Source organism: Balaenoptera borealis (genome assembly GCF_965194805.1).
Source record: "Balaenoptera borealis genome assembly, chromosome: 8".
Lineage (NCBI taxonomy): Eukaryota > Metazoa > Chordata > Mammalia > Artiodactyla > Balaenopteridae > Balaenoptera > Balaenoptera borealis.
This window is the reverse complement of record NC_138865.1, coordinates 47,332,334-47,346,143: the sequence shown is the minus strand read 5'-3', so window position 1 is coordinate 47,346,143 and position 13,810 is coordinate 47,332,334. Positions and strand designations below refer to the sequence as shown.

The window sequence follows — 13,810 nt, the reverse complement described above, 5'->3', positions numbered from 1 at the left end:
TGAGTTGAGAATGGCTGTCTTAGAGAGCTGTGTTGAGAAGGATTATGAGGATTTATCTAGGCAGAGAAGCAGATAAAGAGTCAAAATACTCCATCCTCATTCTCCTCATGCCTCTGTGACCATCCTCTTCAGTTTCTCCTTCCACTGCCCACTCTTTAAATGCAGGCTATTCTTAGGGTTCTGAAATTGGCTCACACTTCTTTTTGCACTCATGTCCTCTTTAAACAGACAGACCCATTGATTCTTATGGTCTTAATTATCACCCACAGCTTCTAGTGATACTTTCAAATCTCTCTCTCCCACCTGGATCAGTCTCCAGCCCTCATCCAGACCCATATATCCAACTGCCGAATGGACATCTCCACTTGGCTATAGACAACTCAAAGTAACCCATCTATAACAGAACCCACCAGTTGTTCCCCCCCAAGCCTGCTCTTTCTCCCATATGCTACCTCTTAGTTGGTGGTACCACTGTATACCTAGCTAAAAAAATGGGGCTCCACCCTGGTCTATTTCCTCTTTCTCACCCTCCCACTCCAAATCAATCACCAAGACCTGCCAATCTTACCTCCTAGATAATTCTCTTCTTCTCCATACCAACTATCACCATGCTAATTCAAACTCCCACCAGCTTTTGCCCTTCAAGACTCAGCTCAGAACAGCAAGGTCCTCCTGTATAGCACAGGGAACTATATTCAATATCCTATTATAAACCATAATGGAAAAGAATATGACAAAGAATGCCTATATATATATATGTATAATTGAAGCACTTTGCTGTACAGTAGAAATTAACACAACATTGTAAATCAACTATAGTTCAATAAAATAAGTTTTAAAAAAGACTCAGCTCGGATATCACTGCCTCCAGGAGTCTCTGCAAGGACAGGGACTATATATGTCTTTTCTACTCCTGTACTCCTGGAATTTAGCATTGTCTTTACACTCTAGGCAACAGATAATGATGATGATGATGATAATGATGTTAACTATCATACTGACCGCTTACTATGTACCAGGCACTGTTATTAGCAATTTACATCTCCACAACCACCCTTTGGGGTAGGTACCCTTACTATCCCTATTTACATATGAAGTTCAGGAAGTTTAAATGACTTGCTCAAAGTTACACAGTTCTACCAAGAGGTAGAGTTATTGAACCGATCTCATACAGTATACTCATAAGATAAAATAGTGACACACATACTTAATTGTTCAATAAATATTTATTAAGCATATGCTATGTGCTAAGCACTGGAGATATGATGGAAAACAAAGAAAATAAGTAAATGAGTCCAGAAATAAATTTCAGACATGGGGGAAACCTCTCAGGAAACCCATTCCAGGTTTCTCTAGGGCAACCACTTTAGTCCTGAGCTGACCTAGGAATCTGGGAAGCCTAACAGTCTTTATTTGTAGAATTCTAAGGAACTTTGTAGAAATATTAGGGGTGTCAGACAACTCAGGGTTTCCTGCTTTGCTAACTAATGCCTCCCTCACAGAGCCGAAAAGCCCTTGTGAAGTACCAGAAGGAGCTTGAGCTAGAGCATCCTTGTCTGACTTCAAAGCAGAGAAAGCCTCCAGAATCCCCTTTCTTATGGCTGCCGGCAGGCATCTCCTCTCAGTGGAAGCAGAGCGAAGGGAGCTCTCTGCTTACTGATGAAAGACTTGCAGTGTTGGCCTTGAGGCCAGAGGACCTGGGTCTCAGCCTGACTTTGCCCCCAAGTACCACTCTGACCTTGGGCAAGTCACTTTACCCCTCTGACCTCAAGAGTCTATCTCTCATTTTCCTTCCAACCCTACATTCTATGATATAGAGTCTGCACTTCACAGGCTACCTAGGGGCAAGGGTGTTGTCAGGAAGAAAAGAGGCCCCTCTCCACTGCCCATAGCCCTAGTAGATTATTCCAGACACTATCCTCAAACCCAGGCATTTCTCAGACCAAAAAAAAAAAAAAAAAAAAAAGACCCTAAAATTTGGGGCATGTGAATCTTCTGTCAGTCAAAGCAAAGCCCACTCGGCACTTCCCAGGTGGCGCAGTGGATAAGACTCCGCACTCCCAGTGCAGGGCCTGGGTTTGATCCCTGTTCAGGGAACTACATCCCACATGCATGCCGCAACTAAGGAGCCCACATGCTGCAACTAAGGAGCTGGTGAGCTGCAACTAAGGAGCCCACCTGCCGCAACTAAGCCCCGGCGCAACCAAATAAATAATAAAAATTTAAAAAAGAAAAGAAAAGCCCACTTAAATTTTTCCATAATAATACCTTTCTTTGTTCTTCATAAATGTCAGGAAACCTTATGACCATATTCAAACTGATAGTTATTAAAAGAAGCCACTGTCCTCATCTCTGCCACGGCAATTCCTTTTAAAATATTTATCCAAGACAAGAGGACATCTCTGTCCATCACTCACTCCACTCTCGTTGTTCTTCCGGACTACAGGCACACTCAGATATGGCCTGGGAAGAAATCCACATCTACTCAGTGGGTAAAAGGGAGGGTTATTCTGGTAGGTGACCTCTCTCATCTGAAATGCTTACCACCAACTCAGAAGTGAAAGCCCCACTAGGGTTCAAACGGACCAAGAGAAACAACAGTGGAACAGGATTCAGATGGAAGCTGTTCTGATAAACCCCAAACTGAGGGTAGGTTTTACTGGTGGTGCATATTTATTTACTTACATACTTATTCCACCACGTTAAATCTCTTTTTATCTGGGGTCATTTTCTAAAAGCTAAAATTATTCCTGTGTAGGAAGTTACTATGTGCATAATCTGAAGCTGGGCCATAAAAGCGAACCAGGGGTAAGTCTGTCCACTGAGTCTCCAAAAGGGTGATATAAAATGACAGTTACCAGGAGCAATTAATACAGAGAAGTGGCAATATTCAGAGGGGGGGAGGGGGAAGGGATGATTTTGGAAGCTCTCAGTTTTTTCAGCACAGGTTAATACCCAAACTTGAGAACCATAAAAAAAATCACATGGCCGTCTTTTATTCAACAAACATTTGATGTCTTTATGTAAGAGGTGCCAAGCATACAAAACTGAGTAAGACACACTTCTTGTCTAGAGGAGAGGATGTATGAGTTAACCAAACAACACAGAACTGGGACTTCCCTGGCGGTCCAGTGGGTAAGACTCCACGCTCCCAGTGCAGGGGGCCCAGGTTCGATCCCTGGTCAGCGAACTATATCCCACACGCATGCCATAACCAAGAAGTCCTCATGCCGCAACTAAACATGCCGCAACAAAGATCCCGCGTGCCGCAACTAAGACCCAGCACAGTCAAAATAAATAAATAAATAAATATTTTTAAAAAACCAACTAGAACTATGTGATACCACCAAAGTAGAGGTACGATGGTGCTCATGACCTAACCAGCCTCGGGGAATCCCAAAGACAAAAGCAATGGAAGTAGGAGGGGACACTGAACGAATGCTTGAGCTGCCATCTACCACTCTGTGAACTTCTCAAGTCTCCCTAGCACCTGAATTTGTCCTCCCCGTATCTCTACACCAGAAGAACTAAACCACCAAATAACTTCCCTGTCACTGAGACATGGCTTCATTATCTTCCCTTGATCATCCAACAAATAATTATTGAGCACCTACTATGTGCAGGGTGCTGTGAAAGGCACCTGGATCTGTCTGATCCAGGTCTGATGAGCCATTTATCCTGGGCTTCACATTCACAAAGGGTTTATAACATAGATTTTAAAAATGATATCCAAATGATATCATATATACAGTCACAGGAATACACTTCCAGGCTTGAACTTCAAAGCATATCACAATTTTTATAAACCTGTTTCGGCAATTTTAAAAAAATACATACAAGTCCCCCTACTCCCATGCCATGTATCACCCATGGAAGTGGTCCAGGTGTCTCTGCATCTCTGTGAGCCCTGTGGGCATTCAAGAATGAGCAGCGAACAAGCCAGTTGTTGGACATGCGCTCACGGAACTTAGTGTTTAGTGGGGAGACAGATATCAAGTAAGGACATACCAAACTGATAACTGTAGTTACCGCAGGGGAGGAAAGAGGCATGACAGGAGGCAGAGCTGGCAAGCAAAGCTTTCACTTTATCTGAAATGTTTAAATTTTTACCATATGGACACATATCCACGTATTACTTGTGTAGTCACTATAAATTTCTATGTCAGTTACGTCATTAAGAGAAGAACAACCAAGAAAGGGACTAGAGGACCAGGGGAGAGGGGACCCCAATATGGGAGGCAGTGGGAATAAGTGAAACACCCAGTTATTAGAGCTTCAGGGTTGGTCTGGGCTAAATGAGCTGCACATGACTTTGTGGTGACCGCTGTCTGCACGCCATATGGAAAGCACTGACAGGTATGGACACAAGGCTTCCCATCTCTGAGCTCCTTACTGGGCTCAATCATCTTCTGACCCCACAAACAGAATGACTGACTTTCATGCACTGAGTCACATGGATGATCAACATGTTACTCTCACCCTGGTTCAAAACTTGCCTTTTCACGGAGCGCTATCAATCTTAGCCATACGATGCCAAATGCCTGTGAGCTGAGTCACGGCTATCTTGTCTAGACTGAAATGTCTCATCTCCATTTTGTCAAACAAATTGTGTCTTGCCCATTACTGTTAACCAGGTCATCCACATGTCAAATTCACACAGTTCCATTGACAACAGGGCAGCCCCTGCTAATCCGCTTTCCCCCTGAGGAAAGTCTGACCACATAGAAATGATCGAGAGAAATGAGAGCAGGTACCATGGAACAATGTTAGCATGTGAAAATACAGCCCACAGTTTCAGACTGGGCAGTTGTGACAGACAAATTCTGGAATAAAAACGATTCCTTACACTGCCATTCTTTTCACCTTTCTAATTATATTTTGAGATAGAGTCAGATGGCGTGGCTTTTACAGAACAGAGGCATGACCAATACTGATCATGCAATAATGCTTCTGATCACAGCAATTATGTGTGAGAGTGCGTGTGTGTGCTATTCTGTCTTAGTGTGGCAGGTACCATCTTCGGACTGTGCACAGTTGTTAGGGATGTGTGCACAAGTCAAACCAGCACAGAGAAACACAATCGAATGCCCCTCTGCATAAGGCGGACAGCTAGCAGAGGAAAAGCTTCCTGCAGAGGCCTTCATGTCTGAGTTCTGCTCTAAGAGCTCAATGGGAGCTGGCATGGTGGATACGGTTGCCAGATAAAATACGGGACACCCCATTAAATTGGAATTTTAGATTAAAAAATTAATGATTTTTAGTATAGGTGCATTCCAAATACTGCATGGGTCTTCCATATGGTTGTTTGCTACATCAAGCAATTCTAATGGTGGAAGAGGGGACAGCAGGCCTGTCAATCATCTTTCCTTTTTTGTCATGAATATTGTACATGAGGAATGAGGTACACGCTATAGGGAGTACCTATGAATTACTCCTGTACCTGAAACACTCAGAACATACCTACTTCTTCAACCGCAGACTCCTTGAGATCATGGACTATACCTTATCCCTCCTTCTTCAAGGCCTAGCCCAGGGATTGGCATGTGGTAGATGCTAAAACTACAGTTTTGAATAAATGAGGATACAATACGGAATGACAATAGAGGGAGGGAATATGGGGTGAGGGGGATAAGATGACAAAACTGTACATGGCAGAAAATACAGGGACCTTCAAGACGGTTGACAACAGCCAAATCTCCAGCCACCTCCATCACCCTCGGGCAGAACCTCTTAGCACAGAAGGTCAACTGAACAATCTCTTAGCTTGGTTAGTACGTTTGAACTGTCTCAAGCACAAACTATGCTAAGCAGCCTGGGTGGGTGGAGATGGGGGGCACACAAAATTGGGAGATCAACACTTACACAATTATTTACTTTACAAAGCCAGAATTAAGGAGGACAAAGCACTGTAGAAGCCCAAAGAGGAACAAGCAGTTCTAACTGCGACAATTCAAAAAGCTTTAGGTATAAGAAGTTAAGTGAGGTATGTAAGAAGGTCTGGCCCTCAGAAGAGATTTGCATTTTATAAACTCTGTGTGTGTACGTATGTGCAATAATAAATATATGTATTTTATATATATATATATACATAAACCTATATTTTTTATATGCAAAGCTGTAACAATACTACACTGAACTCCCACATAGTCTGTATTATTCATATCAACTGAATTAGAACTGAATCTCAGAGAAAATTCACATCTCCTTTTTAAAGTACCCTAGAACAGAAATGTTTGCATAAATAAAGTAGTATTGATCCTATTGCAGATGTATAATATCTCTTTTTTTCAATATATATATATATATATATATTTTTTTTTTTTTTTAATTCACGTTCTTTTATTTATTTATTTATGACTGTGTTGAGTCTTCCTTTCTGTGTGAGGGCTTTCTCTAGTTGCGGCAAGTGGGGACCACTCTTCATCGCGGTGCGCGGGCCTCTCACCATCGCGGCCTCTCTTGTTGCGGAGCACAGGCTCCAGACGCGCAGGCTCAGCAATTGTGGCTCACGGGCCTAGTTGCTCCGTGGCATGTGGGATCTTCCCAGACCAGGGCTCGAACCCGTGTCCCCTGCATTGGCAGGCAGATTCTCAACCACTGCGCCACCAGGGAAGCCCCTTTCAATATATTTTGTTTGAAAAATAGTTTGCCTTATTAAATAAGAAATACTTGCTGCCTATAGAAAACTTAAAAAATCTAGGTAAATAAAAATACAAAACTAAAAATCACCCATTATTTTTCTAGTCAGAGATAATGACTCAATATTTGTAGCATATATACTTCTAGATTTCTTCTGTACATATATGCATATGTTTATATTTAACAAATCAGACTCTGTATAGTACCACGTAAGCTTGTTTTTAAGCTACAAAGTGTATCCATCCAAGTAACCAAATATATTCCCACAACATAATTTTTAATGCTTGCACAGACGTTTTCTACGGATGGTTTACTCAACCAAGTACCTACTGCTGAACATTTCAATTGTTTTCAGTTTTTTGCTGTGATGAACTTCCTGACAGCTAAGTCCTTAAAAGACATCCATCATTATTTCTTGGAGATCAACTCCTAGAGGGAGAATTGCTGAGTCAAAGATTATGTACATTTTTAAGGCTTTTGATACATAGCACCACCTTGCTCTCCAGGAAGTTTGTGTCAATTTATATTCCTGTGTAAAAGGGCCCATTTTCCTAATTATTTTTCTAAGTTAGTCATCCCACAAAATATCTCTGTGAAATCAGAATTTATACAGAGAGAGCACATAGAGTAACATTATGTAGTAGGTTTTCTTCTCATAGTAAACCAGTCCAAAAAGCCAGGATTTTAAGATGTCTCACTTGTCTACAATTAGCCTTTGGTGTAGCCAGCTAATTTAGACACAAACATTTTAAGCAATTTTGCAGTCCAAGTCTGCCATATTTATGGAACGGTGGTTGCTTACCATTCTAAAATGATTTTATTGAAAATTAATGAATTTCTTTTTTTAAGGTGGTAACTAAAGCTAGCCTTATTTAATGACATCCCATTTCACATTCCTGGAGAAAGAAATTTTCTTTGACCAAAACCAGAAGAAGGTTATCCGGTCAAACAGGGTGAAAACCATAAGTGGTGGACAGCCATTATTACCACAGTAATACTGATCCAGGTGTGAATTAGCTTGGCTAAAATGGGTGATCACCTACTCATAATACCTCCTCAAAAACAAACAGGAACAAACAAAAAAAACTTTACAGCACACAGAACCTCTAAACAAGAAGGAAAGACAGCTAAGTTAAAGTTTTAAAATACTGTCTAAACCATATCTAAAAGTTAAAAAAAAAATGCATGATACTACAAGAGAGAAGTTAATGAGGCAGAAAAATATTCCCTGATATACAACCCTCTGGAGGACTTCTAAGAAAGAGATCAGATCATACAAAATGCTATGCGGGGGTGGTAAGCACTGGTTCAGGTTTAACTAAAGGAAAGGATAGTTGGAGAGTTTCAACATTTCCTAATGGCAACAGAAAACTAAGCTGGCCTAGTCTGTTCTGTGATAAGTGCCATGCTCAACGACCCACTCTGTTTTTCATCTTTTTTGAGGCCCAGAAAAATCAAATAAAAAGAGAAAATATCCAAACATTGAAGCTTAATTTAAGGACTTCCCTGGTAGTGCAGGGGATAAGAATCCGCCTGCCAATGCAGGGGACAGGGGTTCGAGCCCTGGTCCAGGAAGATCCCACATGCTGCGGAGCAACTAAGCCCATGCGCCACAACTACTGAGCCTGTGCTCTAGAGCCCGCGAGCCACAACTACTGAGCCCACGTGCCCCAACTACTGAAGCCCAGGCGCCTAGAGTCTGTGCCCCGCAACAAGAGAAGCCACCACAAGGAGAAGCCCAGGCACTGCAACGAAGATCCAACGCGGCCAAAAATAAAAATTAATTAATGAATTATTTTTTAAAAAGCTTAATTTATCAAGATTGGAAACAACCTAACCTATTTTATGTTCTAGTGGTCTTGCAATCAAATAATCAGAGTTATTTTGTCAACGTCTATGATTAACTCAATGAGAGAAGATGTTCGGCTACAGGGTCAGGTACAAATATTTCCTTGGAGGATTGCTCTCTCTTGTGTAATAGTGTTAGGTGAGCAGGTGTATAGAGTCCCAGTTTTCAGTGCTTTCTGAAACAGTCTGCATCAGCCTTGTTCCGATGAGTCTATAGTACTGGGATGGATCATCCAGGCACCTAAGATAACACAGTGGTAATGCTTTGCTCACTTCTCTGAAAAAAAAAAAAAAAAAACCAAGATTGCATTCCCAAAGTCAATGTAGTCAGCCAAAGTCAAAAAAGCCTCAGAGGCAAAGGGGCCGAAACCGTGAGTACCATAAAATGACGAATGAGAAAACTCCTCCCCACTGAAGATACCCAGGTGTATAAAAGGCACACGAAGTAATACTTAAGACCTAAAACCTCACTCACTGTCAACCTTGAGTCTTGTGGATTTTTCAGCTAAGGGGGCGAGGAAAAAAAATGAGCGCCGAGCCTGATGTGATTCGAAAGTGCACGTGGCCAGTGTGCCTCGTGGGTCTGTTCGTCACCGGCATCCTCTCTCTGGACTGTAGCTTGCTGGATGTTCACCTGAGGAGAGTCACCTGGCAAAACCTGAGCCTTCTGAGCAGGATGAGCAAGTCGTTTCCTATAGAGTGTCTAAGGGAAAGCAAGGCTTTTGAGTTGCCCCAAGAGATCCTCTCACACACCCAGCCTCTGACGAGGGACATCAAGGAGGCCTTCTATGAAATGTCCAGACAGGCCTTCCACATCTTCATTCAAGACACCTTCAAATCCACTTGGGAAGAGAAACACCTGAGACAAGTCCAAATCGGACTTGATCAACAGCTGCAATACCTGGAACAATGCTTGGAAGAAGAGGAGGAGGAAAACGAAGACATGAGAGAGATGGCAGAGGATGAGTGGACACAGTCAGGAGCTCCGGTCCCCCAGCTGAGCAACCTAGAGCTGAGGAGATATTTCAACAGGATAGACAGGTTCCTCAAAGATAAGAAATACAGTCACTGTGCCTGGGAGATCGTCCGAGTGGAAATCAGGAGATGCTTCTACTTCTTCCATAAATTCACAGCACTACTCAGGAGGAAATGAGGTATAATCTTAGAATTCAAATTCCATTTCTCTCCCAAATCTCCTTTTCCCTCTCTTCCTCCTTCATCTTCTGTTTAAGGATTACTGTGCTACGCCAAGGCTCCCCTCTGTTGGATTGGTGGTGGTTTAGGTAATGTTCACCGTTTCTGAAGTTTGGCAGCCACATGCACCTCTCTAAAGAAAAGTGATGCCAACCACCTCCTGGGTGACCAAGAGTCTTGTTAGGAAGTCCTGAAGACAGTTTTAAAGGAGGATTCCCCCTCCAACTTCTACTTTCTGTTCCTCTTTCCCTTTTCTCTTTCGTACGTGCTTTGCTCTATCTCTCACCTTTGAACTCCACCAAAACAATGGCTAGAGGACACGGATCAGAGAATATTGCAAAATGTTACACCTCAATGACTTAATCCTCTTGTTGCCAAGGTTGTTTATTCTAGGAAAGTTCAGCATGTTTAAAAGAGCTTATACACGCTCCCATAGAGTTAAAACCCTTCCTGTCTCCCTACTGTAAAAAAAAAAAAAAAAAAAAAAAAAATGAAATTTCTGGCCCATTTGCTTCTCAACTTGGTTTGGTTAAAATGATACAAAGTTTGTGGCTTGGTATTTTATTATTTTAAGAGAGTGAAGATCCATGATGATATTGGATGGTTGAATTAGATGCCTATGATTTAATGCAGAGAGCACTGTTCATTCCTAATGCATACTGTGTGATTTTTACATCTAAAGGCATGGAAAATGCTGCAGAAAAGTTTAATATCTGCCTTTCATTGTTTTTTGTTTGTTTGTTTTGTGCCTGAAATGAAATGCCTACAGTCAGACTATGGAAGAATTTCAGACTGGATTTTCCCAATTAGAAAGCCACTTTCTATTTGTTAAATAAATTTAATAATACATGACACTTTAATAGACTTTATCTTTTTGAAAGTTATTTTGTACCTAGATTACCCAGCTTATTTACTTAACTTTTCTTGTGTGGTCCTTCATCTGTATTAATTCACCTTCTAGCTGAAATGAATCTTCTCTTCCTCTCTCTCCCCTACCCCATTTCAGAACCATCTACCTTCAAGCAAGAATTAACAGAGATTGCGGCTACCCAAATGCATCAAAGAGGGTGAAATGTACCCGGTTCAGCTCTTGGAAGGCTTCTCCTGCTATTACTTTAACAGCACGCTGCTAAACTGTTTAGATTCAAGATTCATCCAAGTACAGGGCTCCAACAATGTAGTCAAACTGAGAAAGTCTTGTGATAAAATTGAGGCAAATTCAGTCCAGAAGTTAGAAGAAATGTTTAACAGCACAAGAACTAGCTGTGGATCATGGTATACGGGTTATCAGTGGAAGGATCAGACAATAAAATGAGTTAGTATAATCCATTTAGAAAAAACTCATCAGTAGTAGTTCTAAATTTTAAAAAAGCATTACAAGCTATAAAGGAGTTAAGGCATGCAAGCTACTGAGCAGAAAGTACACACTTAATATTTTCCATGAATTTCTCTAATAATGCCTTTGCATGGTCTCCCTTGTAACTCTACTGGGACCGTGTCAGTGACTTCAGCAAGTGATGGTTGCAGTCTTGCTAAATGTTTGCAATGCAAGAAGGAAGAGAATTGACGCTTCAAGTCAATAAAGATTGTCTGATTGTACTGGCAGGGGCAGAAGTCAGAACAGGATGTTTTTATTAAGAGCACCACTAGTCAGAAAAAGGAGAACACTCTCACTGAAAAATAGGTAAGGACACAAACTGGCACCATCACAAAGAAATACTAACAGGCAATGTGAAAAAATGTTTAATCTCATTTATGATTAAAGAAATTCAAAAGAAGACAATAAGATACTCCCCTCCCACCAGTCTGGCAGAGATAAAAAAGAGTGATAATATAGACTCTCAGTGGGGTATAGGGGAAAAAAAAACTCCTATGTATTGATGGGGAGAGGCTAAACTGGCACAAGTTTCCTACGGGACAATATGGCATTTTAAATATCCTTAAAAAGTACATTAACTCCTTAGACCTGGCTATCCTATCTCCAGAAATTTATTCCAAGGAAATACCTGGATAAGACTGTTTAATGGAGCCTTGTTTATAATATCCCTCCTTCCTGTTTTAATTTTCACCTCTCTGTATTTTCTGTTTTTTTCTACAATGCTGGGAAGGGTTTTCTTTTAATTCTAAAATTAAAGAAACTGTACAAGCTTATCTTTCACTGCAATTACCCTGTTTTCCTTACTGGAGTAGACTGGGACAGACACTGCCCTTTCACTTCGTTAATGATGCCTTTAGACACTTCTTGAGCAACTCAGGTCCTTCTTGTTTTTCTCCTGCTGCTGCTGCTGCTAATTTCAAAGGAATCCTTCCTTGGGGATCATTTTCGTAATGAAATCTTTGTAAAGTGCCTTCCGGTGCTTCAAAGATTTTGCTTTCTTTCTTTTGTTGGTCCCACTGGTAATATTCAGAAATCACTGGAGAAAGTGCTCTATGTGTCCACCCTCCTGACTTAGTCTCCTTTGTTCTTCTTTATTAAATGGAAGCTCAAAAGTTCTAAGTCCAGTAAAGGGAAAACTTCTGGAACTGGGCAGAGGCCAGTGCACAGTTTCTACTTAAAATGCTTGAGTGGGTACATCGGTCACGAGTGTTCAGATGGAAGCTTCCTCCCTCCCCTGTCTTGGGGCAGGGATCAAATTGTGGAGGATAAAAAAAGAGTGTAGGGCTTCCCTGGTGGCGCAGTAGTTGAGAATCTGCCTGCCAATGCAGGGCACACGGGTTCGAGCCCCGGTCCGGGAAGATCCCACGTGCCGCGGAGTAACTGGGCCCGTGAGCCACAATTGCTGAGCCTGCGCGTCTGGAGCCTGTGCTCCGCAACAAGAGAGGCCGCGACAGTGAGAGGCCCGCGCACCGCGATGAAGAGTGGCCCCCACTTGCCGCAACTGGAGAAGGCCCTAGCGCAGAAACGAAGACCCAACACAGCCATAAATAAATTAAATAAATAAATAAATAAATAATTTTTTAAAAAAAAGGTCAGTTTTCTTTAAAAAAAAAATAAAATAAAATAAAAAATAAAAAAAGAGTGTAGTTGAGTCTCCTTGGAAGGGGACTGATTGGGTGTCAGTCACACAGAAAAAGCTGACAACCCCAGTATATGTAAGACTATGTGCAGGTATAGATTCCAACAGGTGTACAGACAGTCTCCTCTCAGTCTAAGCGACTCTAGGGGCACCAGCTGGGGGCCCTGCCCTCTCAGAGTGGCTACTGTGTTTCGGCCCTAGTTCTTCCCCCGCCCCCCCCCCGCCTCCCCCCCGCCCCCGAGGTATAGTTGATTTACAATATTATATTAGTTTCAGGTGTTAAGTCCTAGTTCTTTAATAATCCACAGTCACTAAGAATAAGCACCATGTGTAAGCAAACAACTTGATAGGAAAGGCAGAGAAACAGGGCCACTATAATCTCACAGGCGCACTCACAGGGGAACTCTGTCCCCAGACACCTATTCACAGGGCCTGGGTATCCTGAACTCGGCCCTGGCAGCGTCTGCGCTGGGTCCTCCGGGTCCGTTTTTCCTAAATGCCGAGAGGGGGCCGGGACTTTACACTTGGAGCCCTATGCGAAGACAGAACTCCAGGTTCATTCTGGAGGGAGCCACTTCACTCCTGTTTCTAGAAAAAGTCTCGAGGCTTCCTAGGTTATTTGCATATCTCCATTCTCTTTAAGGCGACTCGCCTGCCCTCCAACCCCTGGAAACTCGCAGACCTCAGAGCCTTAGAGCTGTCTGCCTACCAGACATGCCCTGATCCCGTCCCGCCGCCTGGCAGCGGGCAGGCCACACGCCTTTAGGCGGAGATCGGAATCCCCTGGAACCCACCAAAGGACACCCCGGATTGGGGCGGAACCTCGCTTCCACTCTCTGCCGAAAGAGGCACCCATCTCGACCTGCGCTCTTCGGCGCGCTGGGGATAAGACCTGAGAAATGCGCCCGGGGCCACAGGCACCCGAGGAGGCGGGGAAGGAACAACTTTCCCTCCGCCCTCTAACCGCAAGGCCCGGGTGGGGCGGCCCCGCTGGGGTCGGGCTCCTCTCCTTCCCCAGGCGGGCTCCCGGGAGCGAGCTGGCCGGGTAGCTGGTGTGGAGGCCGGGGGAGGAGGACCCGAGGGGCTTCCTTGTCTCCCGAGCCCCGCCAGAT

General features: G+C 43.0%; 3 protein-coding genes across 5 annotated transcripts in view; 1 reads left to right on the top strand and 2 right to left on the bottom strand.

Annotated features, from left to right (window-relative positions):
• Positions 1 to 13,810, bottom strand: part of C9orf72 (C9orf72-SMCR8 complex subunit) — a 76,842-nt gene that overhangs the window by 18,238 nt on the left and 44,794 nt on the right. The gene's annotated exons all lie outside the window — the stretch shown is intronic.
• MOB3B (MOB kinase activator 3B) overlaps positions 1 to 13,810 on the bottom strand; it is a 250,906-nt gene that overhangs the window by 236,069 nt on the left and 1,027 nt on the right. The window lies entirely within an intron of this gene.
• Positions 6,319 to 12,297, top strand: IFNK (interferon kappa). Its single transcript, XM_082400615.1, has one exon. It carries the CDS (start codon positions 9,014 to 9,016, stop codon positions 9,638 to 9,640), a length of 627 nt encoding a protein of 208 aa, XP_082256741.1. The 5' UTR covers positions 6,319 to 9,013; the 3' UTR covers positions 9,641 to 12,297.